The sequence below is a fragment of the Orcinus orca genome, chromosome 4, assembly GCF_937001465.1.
Source record: "Orcinus orca chromosome 4, mOrcOrc1.1, whole genome shotgun sequence".
NCBI lineage: Eukaryota > Metazoa > Chordata > Mammalia > Artiodactyla > Delphinidae > Orcinus > Orcinus orca.
This window is the reverse complement of record NC_064562.1, coordinates 91,451,829-91,469,211: the sequence shown is the minus strand read 5'-3', so window position 1 is coordinate 91,469,211 and position 17,383 is coordinate 91,451,829. Positions and strand designations below refer to the sequence as shown.

The 17,383-nt window shown below is 41.0% G+C and overlaps 1 protein-coding gene across 3 annotated transcripts; it reads right to left on the bottom strand.

Annotated features, from left to right (window-relative positions):
- Positions 1-2,034: 2,034 nt before the first annotated feature.
- TLR10 (toll like receptor 10) lies at positions 2,035-12,129 on the bottom strand. 3 transcript variants are annotated; one of them, XM_033421648.2, is made up of 3 exons: positions 11,893-12,128; positions 8,258-8,342; positions 2,035-5,118 (listed from the first exon to the last, which is right to left on the bottom strand). In XM_033421648.2, the coding sequence occupies exon 3, from the start codon at positions 5,028-5,030 to the stop codon at positions 2,595-2,597; it is 2,436 nt and encodes an 811-aa protein (XP_033277539.1). In that variant the 5' UTR covers positions 5,031-5,118; positions 8,258-8,342; positions 11,893-12,128; the 3' UTR covers positions 2,035-2,594. The 3 variants fall into 3 exon arrangements, with proteins under 3 accessions (XP_033277539.1, XP_004266280.1, XP_049565574.1); XM_004266232.3 differs by lacking the exon at positions 8,258-8,342 and having other exon boundaries at positions 11,893-12,129; XM_049709617.1 differs by lacking the exon at positions 11,893-12,128 and having other exon boundaries at positions 8,258-9,077.
- Positions 12,130-17,383: the final 5,254 nt, after the last annotated feature.

Below are 17,383 nucleotides of genomic sequence, written 5' to 3'. Positions count from 1 at the left end.
GGACCTGAGAAGAGCAGAGGCGGCCAATCAACAAAGTGTCTACAGACAAACTGTATTTCCTTTGGGAAATCCTTGGAGAGTAGCCATGTGCCAAGCACTGTCCTGGGCAGAGGTGGAAACAACATCTGTGAGCAAAATAGACAAAATCTCTGCTCTAAAGGAGTTTGCATTCTAGTGGGGGAAGTTGGAATAAGCAAAATAAATGGAAAAATGATAATGGAGGGCTGAGATCAGTACGAGCTTCACACAGGTGAAAAACGGAGCTAAGGGACCATGGGAAGTTTCCCCAGCAGAGTACCAGTGGTGAAGTTGTCCTCACAACCTCCAGGGGAAACCGGGATCCCAATTATTCTTCATCCTTAAACAAAGAACACGTTCTGGCTTGTGGACAAAGGGTGGCTAATCTGAGAAGCTGCCTCCGGTCATAAGTTACTGATAGAACAAGATCGTTGCTTTAGGAATGTGAATCCGGTTGCAAATGCAGGACGCCCTGGTGAGTAGGGAGAGACTGCAGATAGAATCTAGATCTCAAATAATTGTGGGGAAGATTTAGGGGTTGTCCAGCTGCTAAAATTAGAAGTTGCTGAGAACTAAGCCTAATGTGTTATTTTTTTAAATTATAATAAAATGTCTATTGAAAAAACTGTATCACTAAACTGAAGACTGGAATAACTGCCATGAATAACCCAATCCTGACAACTTCAGGGCTGATGTTATCCTCTTTGTTTGTTCCAAGTTAATTCATCTGTAAAGGTAAGAGTCTCACACTAATTCATGCAAGAGCGACAGAGTCTTCATACAGTGTCTGTCTGACTCTTTCCGAAGCTAATATCAGCAGCCCGGCTGCTGGGAGCCTGGGAGGAGAGGTGTTCTCCTAATCCTCTGCCATCTCTCCACCGAGGTTCCCTCGGGCTTCCCCTTCTACCAGACAGACCAAGGCTCACCAGGAAGGAAGAAGAGAGACACTCAGCCTCAGGGCTGCTGAACTCGAGCTCCTCAGAGCAGACTGGCCATTGACCAAATGGAAGTACAACCTGGCTTCTAGATTGACACCAGCCTTCTCCCTACACTCTCAGGCTGACCTTCTCGAGTCCACTTTTTTTAATGGCTACTAGTGTGAGGAATTCGTACGACCACAAACTATAAGGAAATACAGTAGATGCAGAGCGCAATTTTAGCCTTTAGGAGATTGGTTTTATTAGCTTGAATGAGCTGAAATAGATATTTTTGTAAGTCAAGAACAACCAAATATTGGCAAATTCACCTGATTCAAGCTGTACTCAGGAATCCGTCAATTCTGGGTTCTCAGTCTTCTCTTCCTTTCACCTATTCCTGCTCTTCCTCTTCAGCTTCTCAGAATTTGCCTTCAAATTCCACTCTCTATCCTGAAGCCAGTTGAGTCCCTACTAAGTTCCTCTAGCTAACCCAATGTCCATTCCATAAACATTCACTGAGCATCTTTTCTGAACCATGGACTGAGCAAACTGCCGCTGATACAAGGGCAGAGGGAAGTCTGTCCTCACCTTTGAGGAGCTCACAGAAGAGTAAGAAAGGGATGTTTTTTAAAGATATAGCATCAGTTTGGTGATGAAAATATGTCCCAAGTGTTGTAGAGAATAGAGGAACATCATGCTTGGGGGAAGAAATGAGGAAAGTTTCAAAGAAGAGTCGACATTTGGATTGCACCTGAAGGATATGTAAGATTTCCTAAACGAACTAAGTCAGGAAAGGTATCACAGGCAGACATGATGCCAAGTTCTAGAGTCTGGGGGCATGAAAGGAGATGAGTGTTCTGGGAAAGGGCCAATAATTTGATAGGGTTCAATGATGGGTTGCAAGGGTGCAAGAGGTGATTGGTGTCAGATCTTAAAGGCATTTCCTTCCTTTATCATGTGGGTGAGCCAATAGGGAAAGAACATGCTTGTTCTTGATGTTTGTTTTTGAAATATAACTTTGCAAAATTCAAGAGAGCTTGTTTTCTTTCAATGAACTGTGAGGCTAGAAGGGACGATCAAACAAAATGAGTAGGATGTGTAGGCTTTTAACATTATCTTTATTGTTTTCTCTGCTTGCAAAAGAAGTATAGATTCATTCTAAGCAACTCCAACATTACAGAAATGTACAACATAGAAACCAAATGCTTCCTGTAATCCAAACTTCCAGACCCTAACCACTGTTACCACACCAATGTACAGGTATATATTCCTTTAGACTCCTATTTCAATGTATAAACCAAAATCTAACTTTCTCCATACCAGAAAATATAGAGCTACCTCATTTTTTAATGGCTGTGTAATATTCTGTTACATTAATGTACTATAATTTGTTAGATCAATCCTTATTTTGTGGACATTTGAGCTGTTTTTAATTTTTCATGATTACAAACAATGCCAGGATGAATACCTTCTTTACATAAACCTTTGCAACTTGCATTTCTATAGGATACATTCTTAGAGCTCCTTCAAGGAACTGACATGAAGGAATGATAGTTTTTCATTTTAATAGATATTGCCAAATTGCCATGATAAAGGTTGTGTCAATTTATATCCTAACAGTATATTCAGGTCCCGATTTCCCTAGGGGTGGGTGGGACTCTATAGGCAGTCTGTTCTTATCAGAGAGATTGCAGAACCTCGAGACTCTTCATTCAGTTCTGTGAATGTCTGCAGTTCACACATCTCTCTGGTTTCTAATAAATTAACACGAATAGCAGCTCGAAGGTTTGCCCAAAAAAGGCCACACTTACGCCTATCCTTGGGCCATTCCAAGTATGCTTTCTTTTCCATGAGAGTTTTCAGCTTAGGATACCTGGTAGGAATACAGTAGAGCGGAATGGGTTCCAGTAGGATAAGCATTATGTAATCAGAACTTTCACGGAAGAGATTGTGGTGGGCAAAGTAGAGTTCATAATGACACCACTCCGTCTGGACAAAGTTGGGAGACAAAACAAAGATGCACTTGTAACTTTTCTCAATGCAGTTTATGGTATCTTCAGTAATGCTCTTGCCAGGGTCAGAGTTTCCCTCATGAAGGCAAATCAGGACAGAACTATCTTCTTTCTCTATATTGGGAATCAATTCATACTTCACCCAGGCAGAATCATGTTCACTGTATGAAATAAACACATGGAATTGGATATTTCTCTTGAGCTGTTCTTGGCCGGTCTTCCTAACCCTGTGCCATGTCTGTGTCCATTGACCTAGCATCCTGAGATACCAGGGCAGATCAAAGTGGAGGCAGCAGAAGGCCACAGCCGTCCCCAGAACTAGCATGAGAACCACAATGGTGACAATCAACAAAGCTGCGTTGCAAGATATTTCAGGAAGATGAACATCCTTTAACTGAGTCCCCTTTAGATTCAAAGGGTATTCACAGATGTATGAATCTGACCACCCAACCATCATGCCCTCTGAGTATTTTTCAAGCTGAATAAAATCTCTTAATTCACAAGTACATCGGAATGGATTTCTTCCTACATTTAGAGTCTTAACTTCCTGGCAGCTCTGGAAAAACTCCAGAGATGGGCTGAGAATTAAGTTCATTTCAACGTTCAGAACTGAGAGTCTTCTGAAATGACTGCACCCAGGAAGATCAGTTAGAAAATTAAATGCAAGATTTAACTCTCGCAAGGATGTCAGGTGAATAATGTCTTTAGGGACAGTTTGAATTTTGTTATTATTCAAGTCAAGTATTTGAATATTTCTGGGCAAGCACCTGAAAACAGAATCAGCAAATTTGTTGGACGACAAGTTCAGGGTGATCAAGGTTTCTGGCCACAAGCAATTTTCATCATTTTCATGTTGTAACAGATTTTCGCTCAGATCTAAGTGCCTCAAGGATGTGTTGCCGGCAAAGCAACTCACCAAGGAAAGTGTCTCCAATTTATTGTCCTTCAAAATGAGAGTTTTCAAATGAGGCAGTTGGATAGATGTTTTAAACACGTCATCTGTTAAGATATTGTTAGCAAAATTTAAATATTGGAATCTTGTAGGATATATAGGGAACAGCATGTGAGGCATTTGTGCATCTGATATTGTCAGGTTTTCTATATCCATTTTGGTAAAAAGCAAGTAGACTCTCTCCTGTGGGATATTAAAAATTCTGAAATGTACATTCTCCAATTTTATAGTTCTCATTACAGTATTTGAGTAGTCAAATGAATTGTGGTCAAGATAAACCTTACCTCCAAAAGTCACATGTTGAATCTGGAAGTATTCTACTGACGTATGCCAAACAAATTGGAAGATAAGCAGAAGATCATCCCAGAGTAAATCAACTTTATTAAGTAACAGAATGGATGTCTTGGCATTCTCTAAAATAAGATTTTGCTGAGTTTCATAACTTGCAAATTGGCTTTTGCCATCTATATTTGTAATTTCTAATATTTTTGAAGTCTTCATTCCGTCACGCAAAAGAACCCAGAAATTTGTGTTCATTGGTAAAACAATGTGAAGTTTTGTTGTGTTTAAGATGGGCAGGCTACCTTCTTCATAATGAGAAAGAGTTCTCAATCCTAAGAAGACAGTATTTAGATGCAAGTGAGCAATTTTCTGGAAATCTGATTTTTGTATTTTTGCCCCACTCAAACCTAGGATTTCCAGGTGTGACATGTTGCCAGTCTCCTCGCAGGTAGGCACGGTGTCAAAGTCATTGAAGGACAGATCTAGATGTCTGAGACCTGCCAGCGAGAACCAAGTTACACTCTTCAGTCTGTTGTAAGACACATCTAAATATCTTAACTCCTTGTTGAATTCAAAGGTCTTGATATCCAGCTCTTGGATTCTGTTATGGCATAGAATCAAAACTTTCAGTTTAGAGAAGGAACGAAAATCTGAACGCTGGAGTTGAAAAAGGAAGTTGTAGGACAAATCCAGTATGGTTGTGGTTGGGGTCAAGTCTTCAGGAACCTTTCTTAAAGACGCGTTTGAGCAGTTGGTGGTCAATTCTGTTTCTTCTGGCAGCTTTGAAGCCCCACTATGCACTGACGTAACAATACTACAAAATACGTAAATTCTTCTGATATGTTTCATTGTAATTCTGAGGATTTTATCACTGGTTCACCTCAGATGACTTTTTTCACACATCACCTCATATGAATGAGGAAGATGAGTTCAAATCCTGGAAAGACAACATATAATGTTAAGTGGTTATGTGATTAGTTAAACCCTGTAGGATTTTTGTTTTTTAATGCCAACATCTGACTGTATTCACCAAGAATCTGGATTGGGGTTCCAACCCATTTATTGAGTCTTTGACTTGATCTCAGAGCTTGGCTTATAGATTTCCAAGCCAGGTACTGTGTCACACCCCCATCACTGAGGCAAATCAGGATTCCCAGAAGGGAGATAGATATATAATAGCTGGCAGAAGTTCCTCTCACCCAGTTCAAATTAGGGACTGCGTTGCTAGGTCATATTCAATACCCCCCTGCCACATCCTCTTTTGATAGCCTGAAAGCTTTAAGAAAATGAAAAGAAATTTTTAAAAATTAAGATTTTTTTAGAGCAGTTTAAGATTCACAGCAAAATTGAAAGGAAGGTACAGAGATTTTCCATATCCCTCCTGCCTCCACACATGCACAGTCTCCCCCATTATCAACACACACACTGGAGTGGTGCATTTGTTACAACTGATGGACCTACATTGACTCCTCATAATCATGCAAAGTCCATAGTTTATGCTATCATTCACTCTTGGTGTTGTACATTCTAAGGGTTTGGATACATTATGGATACATGATGACGTGTATTCATCATTATGGTATCATACAGAGTGTTTTCATTTCCCTAAAAATCCTCTATGCCAATTCATCCTCTGCCCACCCCACAACCGCTGGCAACCACGTGTCTTTTTTTTTTTTTTAAATAAATTTATTTATTTATTTTTGGCTGTGTTGGGTCTTCGTTTCTGTGCGAGGGCTTTCTCTAGTTGTGGCAAGCGGGGGCCACTCTTCATCGTGGTGCGCGGGCCTCTCACTATCGCCGCCTCTCTTGTTGCAGAGCACAGGCTTCAGACGCGCAGGCTCAGTAGTTGTGGCTCACGGGCCCAGTTGCTCCGCAGCATGTGGGATCTTCCCGGACCAGGGCTCGAACCCGTGTCCGCTGCATTGGCAGGCAGACTCTCAACCACTGCGCCACCAGGGAAGCCCAACCACTTGTCTTTTTATTGTCTCCATAATTTTGCCTTTTCTAGAATGACATATAGTTGGAATCATACAATATGTTCCTTTTTCAGATTGGCTCCTTTCTCATAGTAATATGTACTTAGGTTTCTTCCATGTCTTTGCATGGCTTGATCGTTCATTTCTTTTTAGCACTGAATAATATTTCATTGTCTGGATGTACCTCAGTTTATCCATTCACCTACTGAAGGACATCTTGGTTGCTTCCAAGTTTTAGCAATTATGAATAAAGCTGCTATAAATATCTGTGTACAGGTTTTTGTGTGGACATAAGTTCTCTGTGAAAGTAATTCTTCATCACTGAATGCTGTGGGCCCCTGAATTAATGCCATGAAGTTGTTCTTCAACTTTGTATCTGTGAACATAGAGAGTCTCTTGAGTGAATATCTGACTTTCAATAACACTTAGCCATGTGTATAGAAAGTCCAAAACACGGAAATAAACATGATGGTTCCTGTCCTTGTGCCTCCATATGTCTTTAGGTTGGTGGCAGAAGCAGTCTGGATCACTGCCAAATAGGGATAATGATAGAAACAATTTCCATTTCTTGAAGCGTTTTGAGGTGCTAAGAGATATACTAAACACTTCACGTATATTATCTCACTTATCCATCACAAAACTCTGGGAGAGAAGTACTATTACCCACATTTTATAGATGAAGAAACTCATGGATGCAGAATTCTGAGGATTTTGAGAGAAGAACCAGGCTTCAAGTGTTTGATTAGACACAGAACAGAGGTGGTTGGAGAACTAAGAATTTCATATTATTATTCAAGATATTTATTGAGTACCTACTCTGCCAGGCACTTTTTCTAGCCACTGAGGATATAACAGTGAATAGAACAGATAGAATTTCTCTTCTGACTCAGCTTATATTCTTGTAAGGGGTAAGAAAGGAGAGACTATACACAAAATAATAAATTTATCTGTTAGGTGGTGATCAGGGCTAGAAAGAAAGTAACTAAATGAGGGGACCTGAGGGTGACTGGGGAGTGATATTTTGTACAGAATGGTCTAAAAAGGCCTCACAGGACCTTCATGCAAAGATCTAAGGGGAGCGAGGAAGTGAGCCACTTGTTGTCTGGGGATAGAGTATTCTGGAGAGAGAGAGCAGGTACAAGTTCAGAGACCTGATGGCGGGGGGACATGTTTGGAAAATGTGAGGAATGACTTGTGGAATTGGGGGAGGTGGATTCAAGACGTCAGACCTTGTAAGGATTGGGGATTTTCCTCTGACTGAAATAAGAAACCAGTACAGGATGTAGAGTAGAGGAGTGGCAGACTCTGACGTACATCTTAATGAGTCCTCTGCTTGTCTGTTGGAAATGACTGGAAGGGCACAAACCTGGCAGGGAAGAGCCCCGGGACACTATGGAATAATTCATGCAAGAAAGAAGGTTGAGAGGGAGGTGGTGAGAAGTGGTTAGATTCTACTATTAAATTAGTAAATTCTTCGACTTTACGTCCTCCTACACCAGGAACTCTGAAAACACAAGGGAAGGTAACTAGCAGTGGTGAGAGTTTTCCTGCTTCTACTTGCATGTGTTTAATACTCATGGACCCTCAGTCTCCCTCAGACTGGTCACTCCCATAGACAAGCAGGAGGAACAAGAGACAAACTCACGGTGTAGTGAGACTTCTCTGTACTGTTCATGCTGTCCCGTTGTTCTGAGAAGCTGTGTGCGTGTGTATGCACCCATGCAGGGATGGTGGGGAGAAAAACTGGCAGAGCTAACACAAAAGGATTCCTGGAATATTACCCACTCTCATCTGGATTTTTCTTTCTCTAGAACCTGTCTGGTTTTATTGTTGTGGTTGTTCTTGTTGAAGTGAAGGAATTCTAGAAAACATGTTGATATTTCCTAAGATAACTTACAAATGAAAATACTTTATAAAATTGTTTCATAGAAAATAGGAAAAGGGAAACAGAAATGTCATGTCAAGCATCCTGTGACGTGAGTGTGAAGAGAGAATGTTTATTTTTAATACTCCTTGTCCATTGTGCCCTCAGTGGAAGAGGACCATGAAAGGCACTGGTTGGGGGTGGGGCTGAGGAGGGGCGGGCCCAGAACTGACCTTTCACTTTTCCACTGAGATAGTCCCTCCATGTTTGTTTCCTCCAGTCCATCCCATGCAGCCCTTTCTTGGTCATCTCCTTTTTCTGTAACATTTAATATACCATCCAATGATCAAAATAAGAACAAATACCAACATAAAAAAAGAGTCTCGGGCTTCCCTGGTGGCGCAGTGGTTGAGAGTCCGCCTGCCGATTCAGGGGACATGGGTTCGTGCCCCGGTCTGGGAAGATCCCACATGCCGCGGAGCGGCTGGGCCCGTGAACCATGGCCGCTGAGCCTGCGCGTCCGGAGCCTGTGCTCCGCAAGGGGAGAGACCACAGCAGTGAGAGGCCCGCGTACCGGGAAAAAAAAAAAAGAGTCTCTGTGATATAACTTTATGTCCATGGTTATTTTCCAGATTTTAGGAATCGAGCAAAATAAATTAGTTGCCAATACCATAATTTTAATCCATATATTCAGCATGTCTAGTAGCATCTCCACGCCATATTGACTCTCATGCAAATGAGGCAGTGGCCACCTGATATCTTTTTGGATAACAACTACCATTCACTGACTTTCTGTAGATTGATTCCTACAACCACCACCTTGTAAGGTAGGTGCTATCACTGTTCAGCCTTTACAGGTAGACAGGGTGGCTCTCAGAGAGGCCCTGTAACTGCCTCACAGTCACAACTTAACCCATGGTGAGTGCAGAGCCTGGGCTCTTAGCCACTCTGCTATCTTGTCTCTCTAGGGTGAGTCAAGATAAATCTGTTTTCAAAATACACTATAATACATTAATCAATGAAATTATAGCTCACTACATCATACTGAGTCTTTAACGTTTCCTTATACACAGTTCAAGGAACCCAGTGAATAAGTCTGCAAGTGCCACCCAGCTTAGGTTTTAGGTCAGTTACTTACAAGGATTGACATGGATTGAGCCGTTATGTAGAGCACTGTCTTGTTGAAGCCACTGTATTTTGGGGTCGCTTGTTATAGCACCCTGCCTATGTCCTACCTAATGTACTATTGCACTTAGAATGAAATCCAAACTCCCAATACTGGATTGTAACGTCTCCCAGGAGCTGGTCTTGCTTCCTTCTGGGATCTCGTTTCACATAACTCTTCTCCTGACCCTCTGCACTCCAATCATACTGCCCCTCTCTTTGGTCCTTGGCCACATCATGCTTGCCCCAACTTCAGGGCCTTTACCCTAGCTTTTCCCTCAGCTTGGGATGCTCTTCTCTCATCCTTCCTTGGCTGGATCATTCTTACCATTCAGGTCTTGGCTTAAAGTTTATCTCCTCTAAGGAACCTGATTTGACCACCTAATCTAAAGAGGCCATTTTGGGCTTCCCTGGTGGTGCAGTGGTTAAGAATCCACCTGCTGGTTCAGGGGACACAGGTTCGAGCCCTGGTCCGGGAAGATCCCACATGTTGCGGAGCAACTAAGCCCGTACGCCACAGCTACTGAGCCTGTGCTCTAGAGCCCGCGAGCCACAACTACTGAAGCCTGCGCACCTAGAGCCAGTGCTCTGCAATAAGAGAAGACACCGCAATGAGAAGCCTGCGCACCACAACAAAGAGTAGCCCCCGCTCGCCGCAACTAGAGAAAGCCCGCGTGCAGCAACGAAGACCCGACGCAGCCAAAAATAAATAAACAAAATAAATAATTTTTTTAAATGGGAAAAAAAGGCCGTTTAGATGAACTTGGTGTTCATTCCCTTCATCCTATTTTATTTCTCTACAAAATAGAGCACTTACCACTATCTGAAACTTTTGTTCATTTATTTGTTTGTTGATTACTTCCCCACCGCTCACACCCATGAGAGAAGGGGTCCGACAATCTGGCTCATCTCTGTATTCCCAGCACAGAGAATAGTGCCTGGTACATCGCATGTGCTCAGTAAATACATTAATGTATATATGAGTAAATGAATTATCTCACTTTTTATTCCTTAGCACAATGCAGTACATAATATGCTCTCAAAAATATGTATCGGATGAATTAATTGAAGTTATGAATTCCTGTTATGATGCAGTGCATGATAATCAGAGAATGAGTTTAGTGATAGGAATTGATCACTAAGGCATAGAAGAGATAATGTATATAAACCACTTGGTATCACACCTAGCATATCACAAATGGTAGCAGTTATCAGGGCTAAAACTAGGGTGATTTCAGGCACATATTTTAAGAGGCACCAAGAAACAGTAATCAAGATAAATAATATTTTAATAAAATATTTTAAAATTAATATAAAATCCATAATGAACAAAATATCAAATTTTTTCATAAAGACAGGGTTAGTATTACTGATTTTTCCTCTTGTCTCAGGTTCCAGTGTGGCTTGGTAGGACATTGGCAGTTATAGTCATTAAGAAGATGAGGTGTTTTTAACATTATTATCTCACAGAGTACTTCAGTTCATAGCGACTTACTTTAAGTTGCTCCTATGTCTAGGAGCTATGGCCCTTGAAAAATACTATGTCTAGGAGCTATAGCAACCCAGTTGCTTTATCTGGAATCCCCTGAGGTGAGATGTCATAGCTTTCATGTTTTACCCATGTTTTACTCTTCTCTCTGCCCAATACCACAACCTCATCTGAAACTTATTCTAAAGAAGTGAGAGGAACTAACTCTTTCTGAACTTCTCTTAATACAATAAAATAAAAAGGTCCTCTCTCTCAGGCAATGCATATAAATTATGGCATTTCATTTAAACATTTTTAAAAGTAGGACAAACTTTTGATGAAAGATGCAGTCAATAAATATGTTACTATCATAGTCATGCTACTGTTACTGGGTGCTGAAAGCAGGTGAAAAACAGAATGACTTTCTTTAACAGTTTATGATTTAAAAGTCCAAGTCAAAAGACACCATGAAATGATTATTGGTGGCTTGCCAAAGAATACTTAAACATCTAATTTCTCTTTTCCCAATGATGCAAAAACAAAAAATGGAGAAGGGGTTAAAAACCCATCGAATGTTGAATAATCTTTACAACATAAGAGTAAGAAAGACTGACATTTTATGAGCGTTTCCTGTTTGCCTGGCACGGAGCTAAATGCTTTCCATACATTCATTATCTTGTTCAATCCTCTCAACAACCCAACAAAATGTTGGATACTTTTATCCCCATTTTACAAATGGAGGAGCTAAAACTCAGAGGTTAAGTAACTTGCCCAAGGCGAGCCAGTGAATAAGCGGTAGAGCATGAATTTGAACCCAGACCTATTTGGTTCCTTCGGAACCCAAATGGAAGGCATTTCAAACTCTGAAATGAAAGAGCTTAGGGTGTGATTTACCGAGGCTAATTCCGTTGCCGGGACTAGTTGCCACTGTGGCCTCTTCCTCTCTTCCCACCTTATGTGCCTCTCTCCGAAGCTATTTATACTCTGCTAGGTGTCATAAATTTCCGGAAACCCAAACCCTCAAGCACTTGCAAGACAATTCCTCAGATCAATAGTGATCAATAGTAAGCCCAAGGTCACTCACTAATCATTAATATTTAGATTAGTATAGGCAAAATAATAAATACTGAAAATCTGAACAAATCTACTTTCCTCCCATTTTCTTTAGAAAAGACTATGCAGCCCTTATTTCATTTTCATGAGTGTTAACAGCAAACAAAACTAAAGAGTTCTTACCCTCAGGCTTGCAGCGTCTCCGTCAGAGCTGCAGGTGTGGATGATTCATAGACAGGACTAGAATTGGCTGGAGCAGTGATTGAATCAAGCTTTTCTGTGAAGCGTACGCTCCTTTGCCCTCTACTGCATACTGGTGGCATTACATGTTGCGTGAGTTCATACAATCTTAGATCACTTTTTAAAGAATTGCAGTAAAATACACGTAATGTAAAATTAACCATTTTAAGTGCACAGTTCAGTGGCATTAAGTACATTCACATAGTTGTTCACCCATCAGCATCACCCATCTCCAGAACCTTTTCATCGTCCCTCCCTGAAACTCTATATCCATTAAGCAGTAACTCCCATTTCTCCCTCTCTTCAGTCCCTGGTAACCACTATTCTCCTTTCTGTCTCTATAAATTTGCCTACTCTCGGTACCTCAAATAAGTGGAATCACACAATATTTGTCCTTTTGTGACCGGCTTTTTTCATTTAGCATAATGTGTTCAAGGTTCTTCCATGTGGTAGTATGTACACAGTTTCCTTCCTTCCCTTCTTAAGGCTGAATAATGTTCTGTTATATGTATATAGCACATTTTGTTTATCCATTCATCCATCAGTGGATATTTGGGTTGTTTTCACCTTTTGACCATTGTGAATAATGTTTCTATGGACATGGACGTGTACAAATATCTGTTCAAGTCCCTGCTTTCAGTTCTCTTGGGTAGATACCTAGAAGTGGAATTGCTGGATCATATAGCAATTCTACGTTTAAATTTTTGCAGAACTGCCATACTGTTTCCTGCAGCATCTTAGAGCACTTTGATGCTGCTTTACTTCAAGGTTCGAATCAGTCATGCCGCCCATCAAATTGGGTGGGAAGGCCAAGTGATAATAAGAAGAAATAGGAATGGTGGCGCCAAAGTTTCAGCAATCTGACTGGAAGAGAGTGGGAAGGGGTTAATTAGAGGCTTGTCTTGAAACGAAGTGGTAAAACAAGCATGACATTTTTTAATGTAGACTGCAGAGAACAGATCAATTTTTTCAAAGCAACACTTTTTGAGGTTTTATTTATACTTGACTTTAGGTTCAGATGACACTGCTGGAGATCACTAAGGAAGATGAAAATTTCCAAATGGATTTGTCGACAGGTGCGTGATGGTCAGTTTTTAAATGGATAATTATAATAGGTTTATGTAAATGTAAAATTAGGGGGTCCTTAACACAAAATTTTTTTCACAGTTATGTTGAGGTTCTTTAGTAAAAATGTATGTATTTCTGCATATATTGTAGGGATAAAATCATACAATGAATAACTATAAAGAAAAACAAAAAAAACAGTCTTCTGCCCACGTAAACATATACAAACATGTCTACATTCACGTATACATGAAGTCAGGTGCTGGATGCATGCCCGTCGGAAATACTGGAGAGAGTGTTGTTAGCTTGTTGGATAAGCTCTAAAATTTCTTTCATCTCAGAAATTCTCAAACGACTCTGATTGGTACACATATTCTATACAGCCCTCTCAAGAAAAAATAATCACTTGGAGTTTTTCATGTCCAAAGACATATTCTTCCCTTTCTCATAGCCCAACATTTTTAAACACTCTACACTCTCAGTGAATGGGGAATTTTCTTTACTCATTTTTAATTTCCAGAAACAAGTCAAGCCAAGTTAGAGAGTAGTATTCTGTGTCGTCATCATCATCGTCGTTGTGATCACTATAGCTTGCATTCTTCCTAAGTGCAGAAAGTATTGCAAATAAGATATTGGCTAATCCTCACTACAAAGGACATAGAACATATATATGATTCCCATTTGACAGATGATGAATCTGGTTCAGTCAGAATAAGAAACTTGCCCAAGGCCATCATCTGGTAAGAGATGGAGTCAAGATTTAAAACTGAGTCTAGGGACTTCCCTGGTGGTCCAGTGGCTAAGACTCCGTGCTCCCAATGCAGGGCGCCTGGGTTAAATCCCTGGTCAGGGAACTAGATCTCACACGATGCAACTAACAGTTTGCATGCCACAACTAAGATATCCTGCATGCCACAACTAAGACCCAATGCAGCCAAATAAATAAATATTTTTAAAAATAAATAAAACTGAGTCTATCTGGCTCCAAAGCCCACAATATTCACTACTTCAGGTACCTAAGAGTTTGTATACTATTTCCTCTGCCTTCACCTGGAATTTCTAAAATCTTTAAATCCTAATAGTATGCTCAGAACCATATGTGCTGATATCTTTGGCTAGGCATTTTTTTTTTTTTTTTTGGCGGTACGCGGGCCTCTCACTGTTGTGGGCTGTCCCGTTGCGGAGCACAGACTCCGGACACGCAGGCTCAGCGGCCATGGCTCACGGGCCCAGCCGCTCCGCGGCAAGTGGGATCCTCCCGGACCGGGGCACGACCCCGTGTCCCCTGCATCGGCAGGTGGACTCTCAACCACTGCACCACCAGGGAAGCGCTAGGAATTTTTTAAATTCCCTTCAAAAGTCTTTCTCCGATGCAGGGGACACGGGTTCGTGCCCTGGTCCGGGAAGATGCCACATGCCGCAGAGCGGCTGGGCCCGTGAGCCATGGCCGCTGAGCCTGAGCATCAGGAGCCTGTGCTCCACAACGGGAGAGGCCACAACAGTGAGAGGTCCGCGTACCGCAAAAAAAAAAAAAAAAACTTTCTCCGTTTTCCTTCCTTTTTTTCCCCCTCTCCTCTTACTCTGGGCTTCAGAGATATGTGCCCTGATATCCCTCCACCTCGCCGCCCCGCCCCCCCCCCCCCACGTAGTCATTCAGTCACTCACATACATTTCTTCCCTTATGCCTTCCCCTGAGTTTAGACTTCTACCTGCCGTATTTCTGCCTTCATATAAAATTTGCAACCAACAGAGAGCTTTGGGTTACCTCAAGTGGATGGAGGTTTATTTTAAAGATAAAGCTCTTGCAGTCTAGCACATAGTCTAGTATGAAACATATGTTATTTGGGTAGAGCTCCTCTAGTTTAGTTATAAGTATCAGTAAGAGAAAATAGCGACAGAAGTTTTTTTCTGAATTTCTAAAAAACAAATATAAGTGAATAAAATTCTCACATGGTTAGGAAATTCAAATCATTTATCATTCATTTACTACACTCAGTGAGTATAAGGAGGGGAGAAAATTTTAATTCAAACAAATAAGCAGTGGAAACCTAATAATTTTGCAGAGATTTGGTACTTTATTACCAAGGACTATAGCAGCATTGTCCAATAGAATATAGAAAGAATGCAAGTCACACAAGTAACTTTAAATTATCTAGTAAACATGTTTAAAATGACAAAAAGAAATTGGTGAAATTAATTTTAATTATATATTTTATTTATTCCATTATATCAAAATGTTCGCATGTAACAGAAAAAAAAACTACTAACAAAATAGTGTACGTTCTTTTCTCATAGAATGTCTTAGAAATATGATGTGTATTTTACACTTACAGCACATTTCAATTCAGATTTGCCACACTTTAAGAACTCAGCAGTCACACATGGCTAGTGGCTACCATGTGGAACAGATAGGGCTAGAGTCTTAAGTTAATAAATGACCATCCTACAATTAACCAACAAACTGGAACCCTAATTCACCACAAAATATTTCTTGGTAATGCCAAATATTGCTGTTGCTCACTTCCTCATGTCCCTGATTCCAGCTCCTTCTCCCTTTCTCATCTGACCCTGTTCACTCTGCAAATGATCCTGTTCTAGGAACATCTATCAGGACCTGTGTCCTCAGAAATTATCCCAAAGCCTTTAGGGGCAAGAAAGGGAAAAAAATCTATATAGGTATATAGATAGATATATTGGAATGGGGAGAGAAGAGAGAGGATAAGCAAAGACTAAAGAAATATTAAAGAGGAAAAGAGAGAAAAATGGAAGGTTTGGAAAAGCCAGAAGGACAGCAGATTTAAAAAGGAAAAATCTCTTTCTGGGAGAAAGAATGGAGGACAAGAAAATGGAGGAAATGAGGATGGAAGGCAAGGGACAGGAAAGAAGAGAGACCAAAAGAAGGGAGAAAATAAAATATATAGGTTAAAGAAGGGAGTGGCAAAGGAGCACAGTAGAGAAGGAAAGAGGAAAGTCTAGATTTCTCATTCAGGTGCTAATTATTATTATAGCTTTATTAGTGAGTTGCCTGGCGTCTATCTTAGACAAAGTTATAGAGAAATTCAATGATGTATTGGTTGGCCAAAAAGTTCGTTCGTGTTTTCCATGTTAAACCCGAACTAACTTTTTGGCCAACCCAATAATAAACGTCCTATAAGACACGTCAGCGTAGGACTCTCCCTGGATTTCCTTGTTTGCATCCAAACCACATGCCACTGTTTTGGCTGAATATGAAAAAATTACACACTGAATCATGCTTACTAAGATATGTTCCAAAACATCCACTGGTCTGCTAGAGCCAGCTTACTCCAGCTCATGAGAGCCAATTTTTAATTTTCAAGAATTTGGTGGACTTCCCTGGTAGTTAAGAATCCTCCTGCCAATGCAGCAGACACAGGTTCGAGCCCTGGTCCGGGAAGATCCCACATGCTGCAGAGCAACTAAGCCTGTGCGCCACAACTACTGAGCCCGCATGCCACAACTACTGACGCCCACGTGCCTAGAGCCCGTGCTCTGCAACAAGAGAAACCACCACAATGAGAAGCCTGTGCACCACAACAAAGAGTAGCCCCTGCTCGCCGCAACTAGAGAAAGCCCGCGCGCAGCAACAAAGACCCAACGCAGCCAAAAATAAATTAAAAATATAATAAATTAAAAAAAATTAAATTGTATACACTTGCAATTAAGTAAACTATATTAAAAACAAAAGTAATAAGTACTCAAAACCCATCACTTCCTAATTATTTTACTATATATTTACTATTATTATGCTCTTGAAGTTATTTACATCTGTAGTATCTGTATGGTGGAAATATACACAGTGGTATATTGCTGGTACATCTCCTTCCAACCCCACCTTTAGTGACATCATATTGGTACCTTGAAAATGACCACACTGAGAGTATTTACACCATGAAATTGGCAAAAATTATAAATCAGGACTTTGTTTTGTTAATTTTCTGGAATTATTTTTGGAGAATCTGTTGTTAAACATTTACCAGCACACCACTGCCTCTGGTATCATCTATATCTAGCAAAAAAAAGAAAAGAAAGGAAATCATGTCTCTAACTCAATGATTAACTCTTTTTTTATTTTTTTATTTTATTTTTGCGGTACGCAGGCCTCTCACTGCTGTGGCCTCTCCCATTGCGGAGCACAGGCTCCGGATGCACAGGCTCAGCGGCCATGGCTCACGGGCCCAGCCGCTCCACGGCATGTGGGATCTTCCCGGACCGGGGCACGAACCCGTGTCCCCTGTAACGGCAGGCGGACCCTCAACCACTGCGCCACCAGGGAAGCCCGACCTGGAAGATCCCACATGCCGCGGAGCAGATGGGCCCGTGAGCCATGGCCACTGAGCCTGCACGTCCG

Bases quoted from the DNA above. Each gene is read 5' to 3' on its own strand.
- TLR10 (XM_004266232.3), bottom strand. From the start codon at position 5,030: ATGAAACATATCAGAAGAATTTACGTATTTTGTAGTATTGTTACGTCA.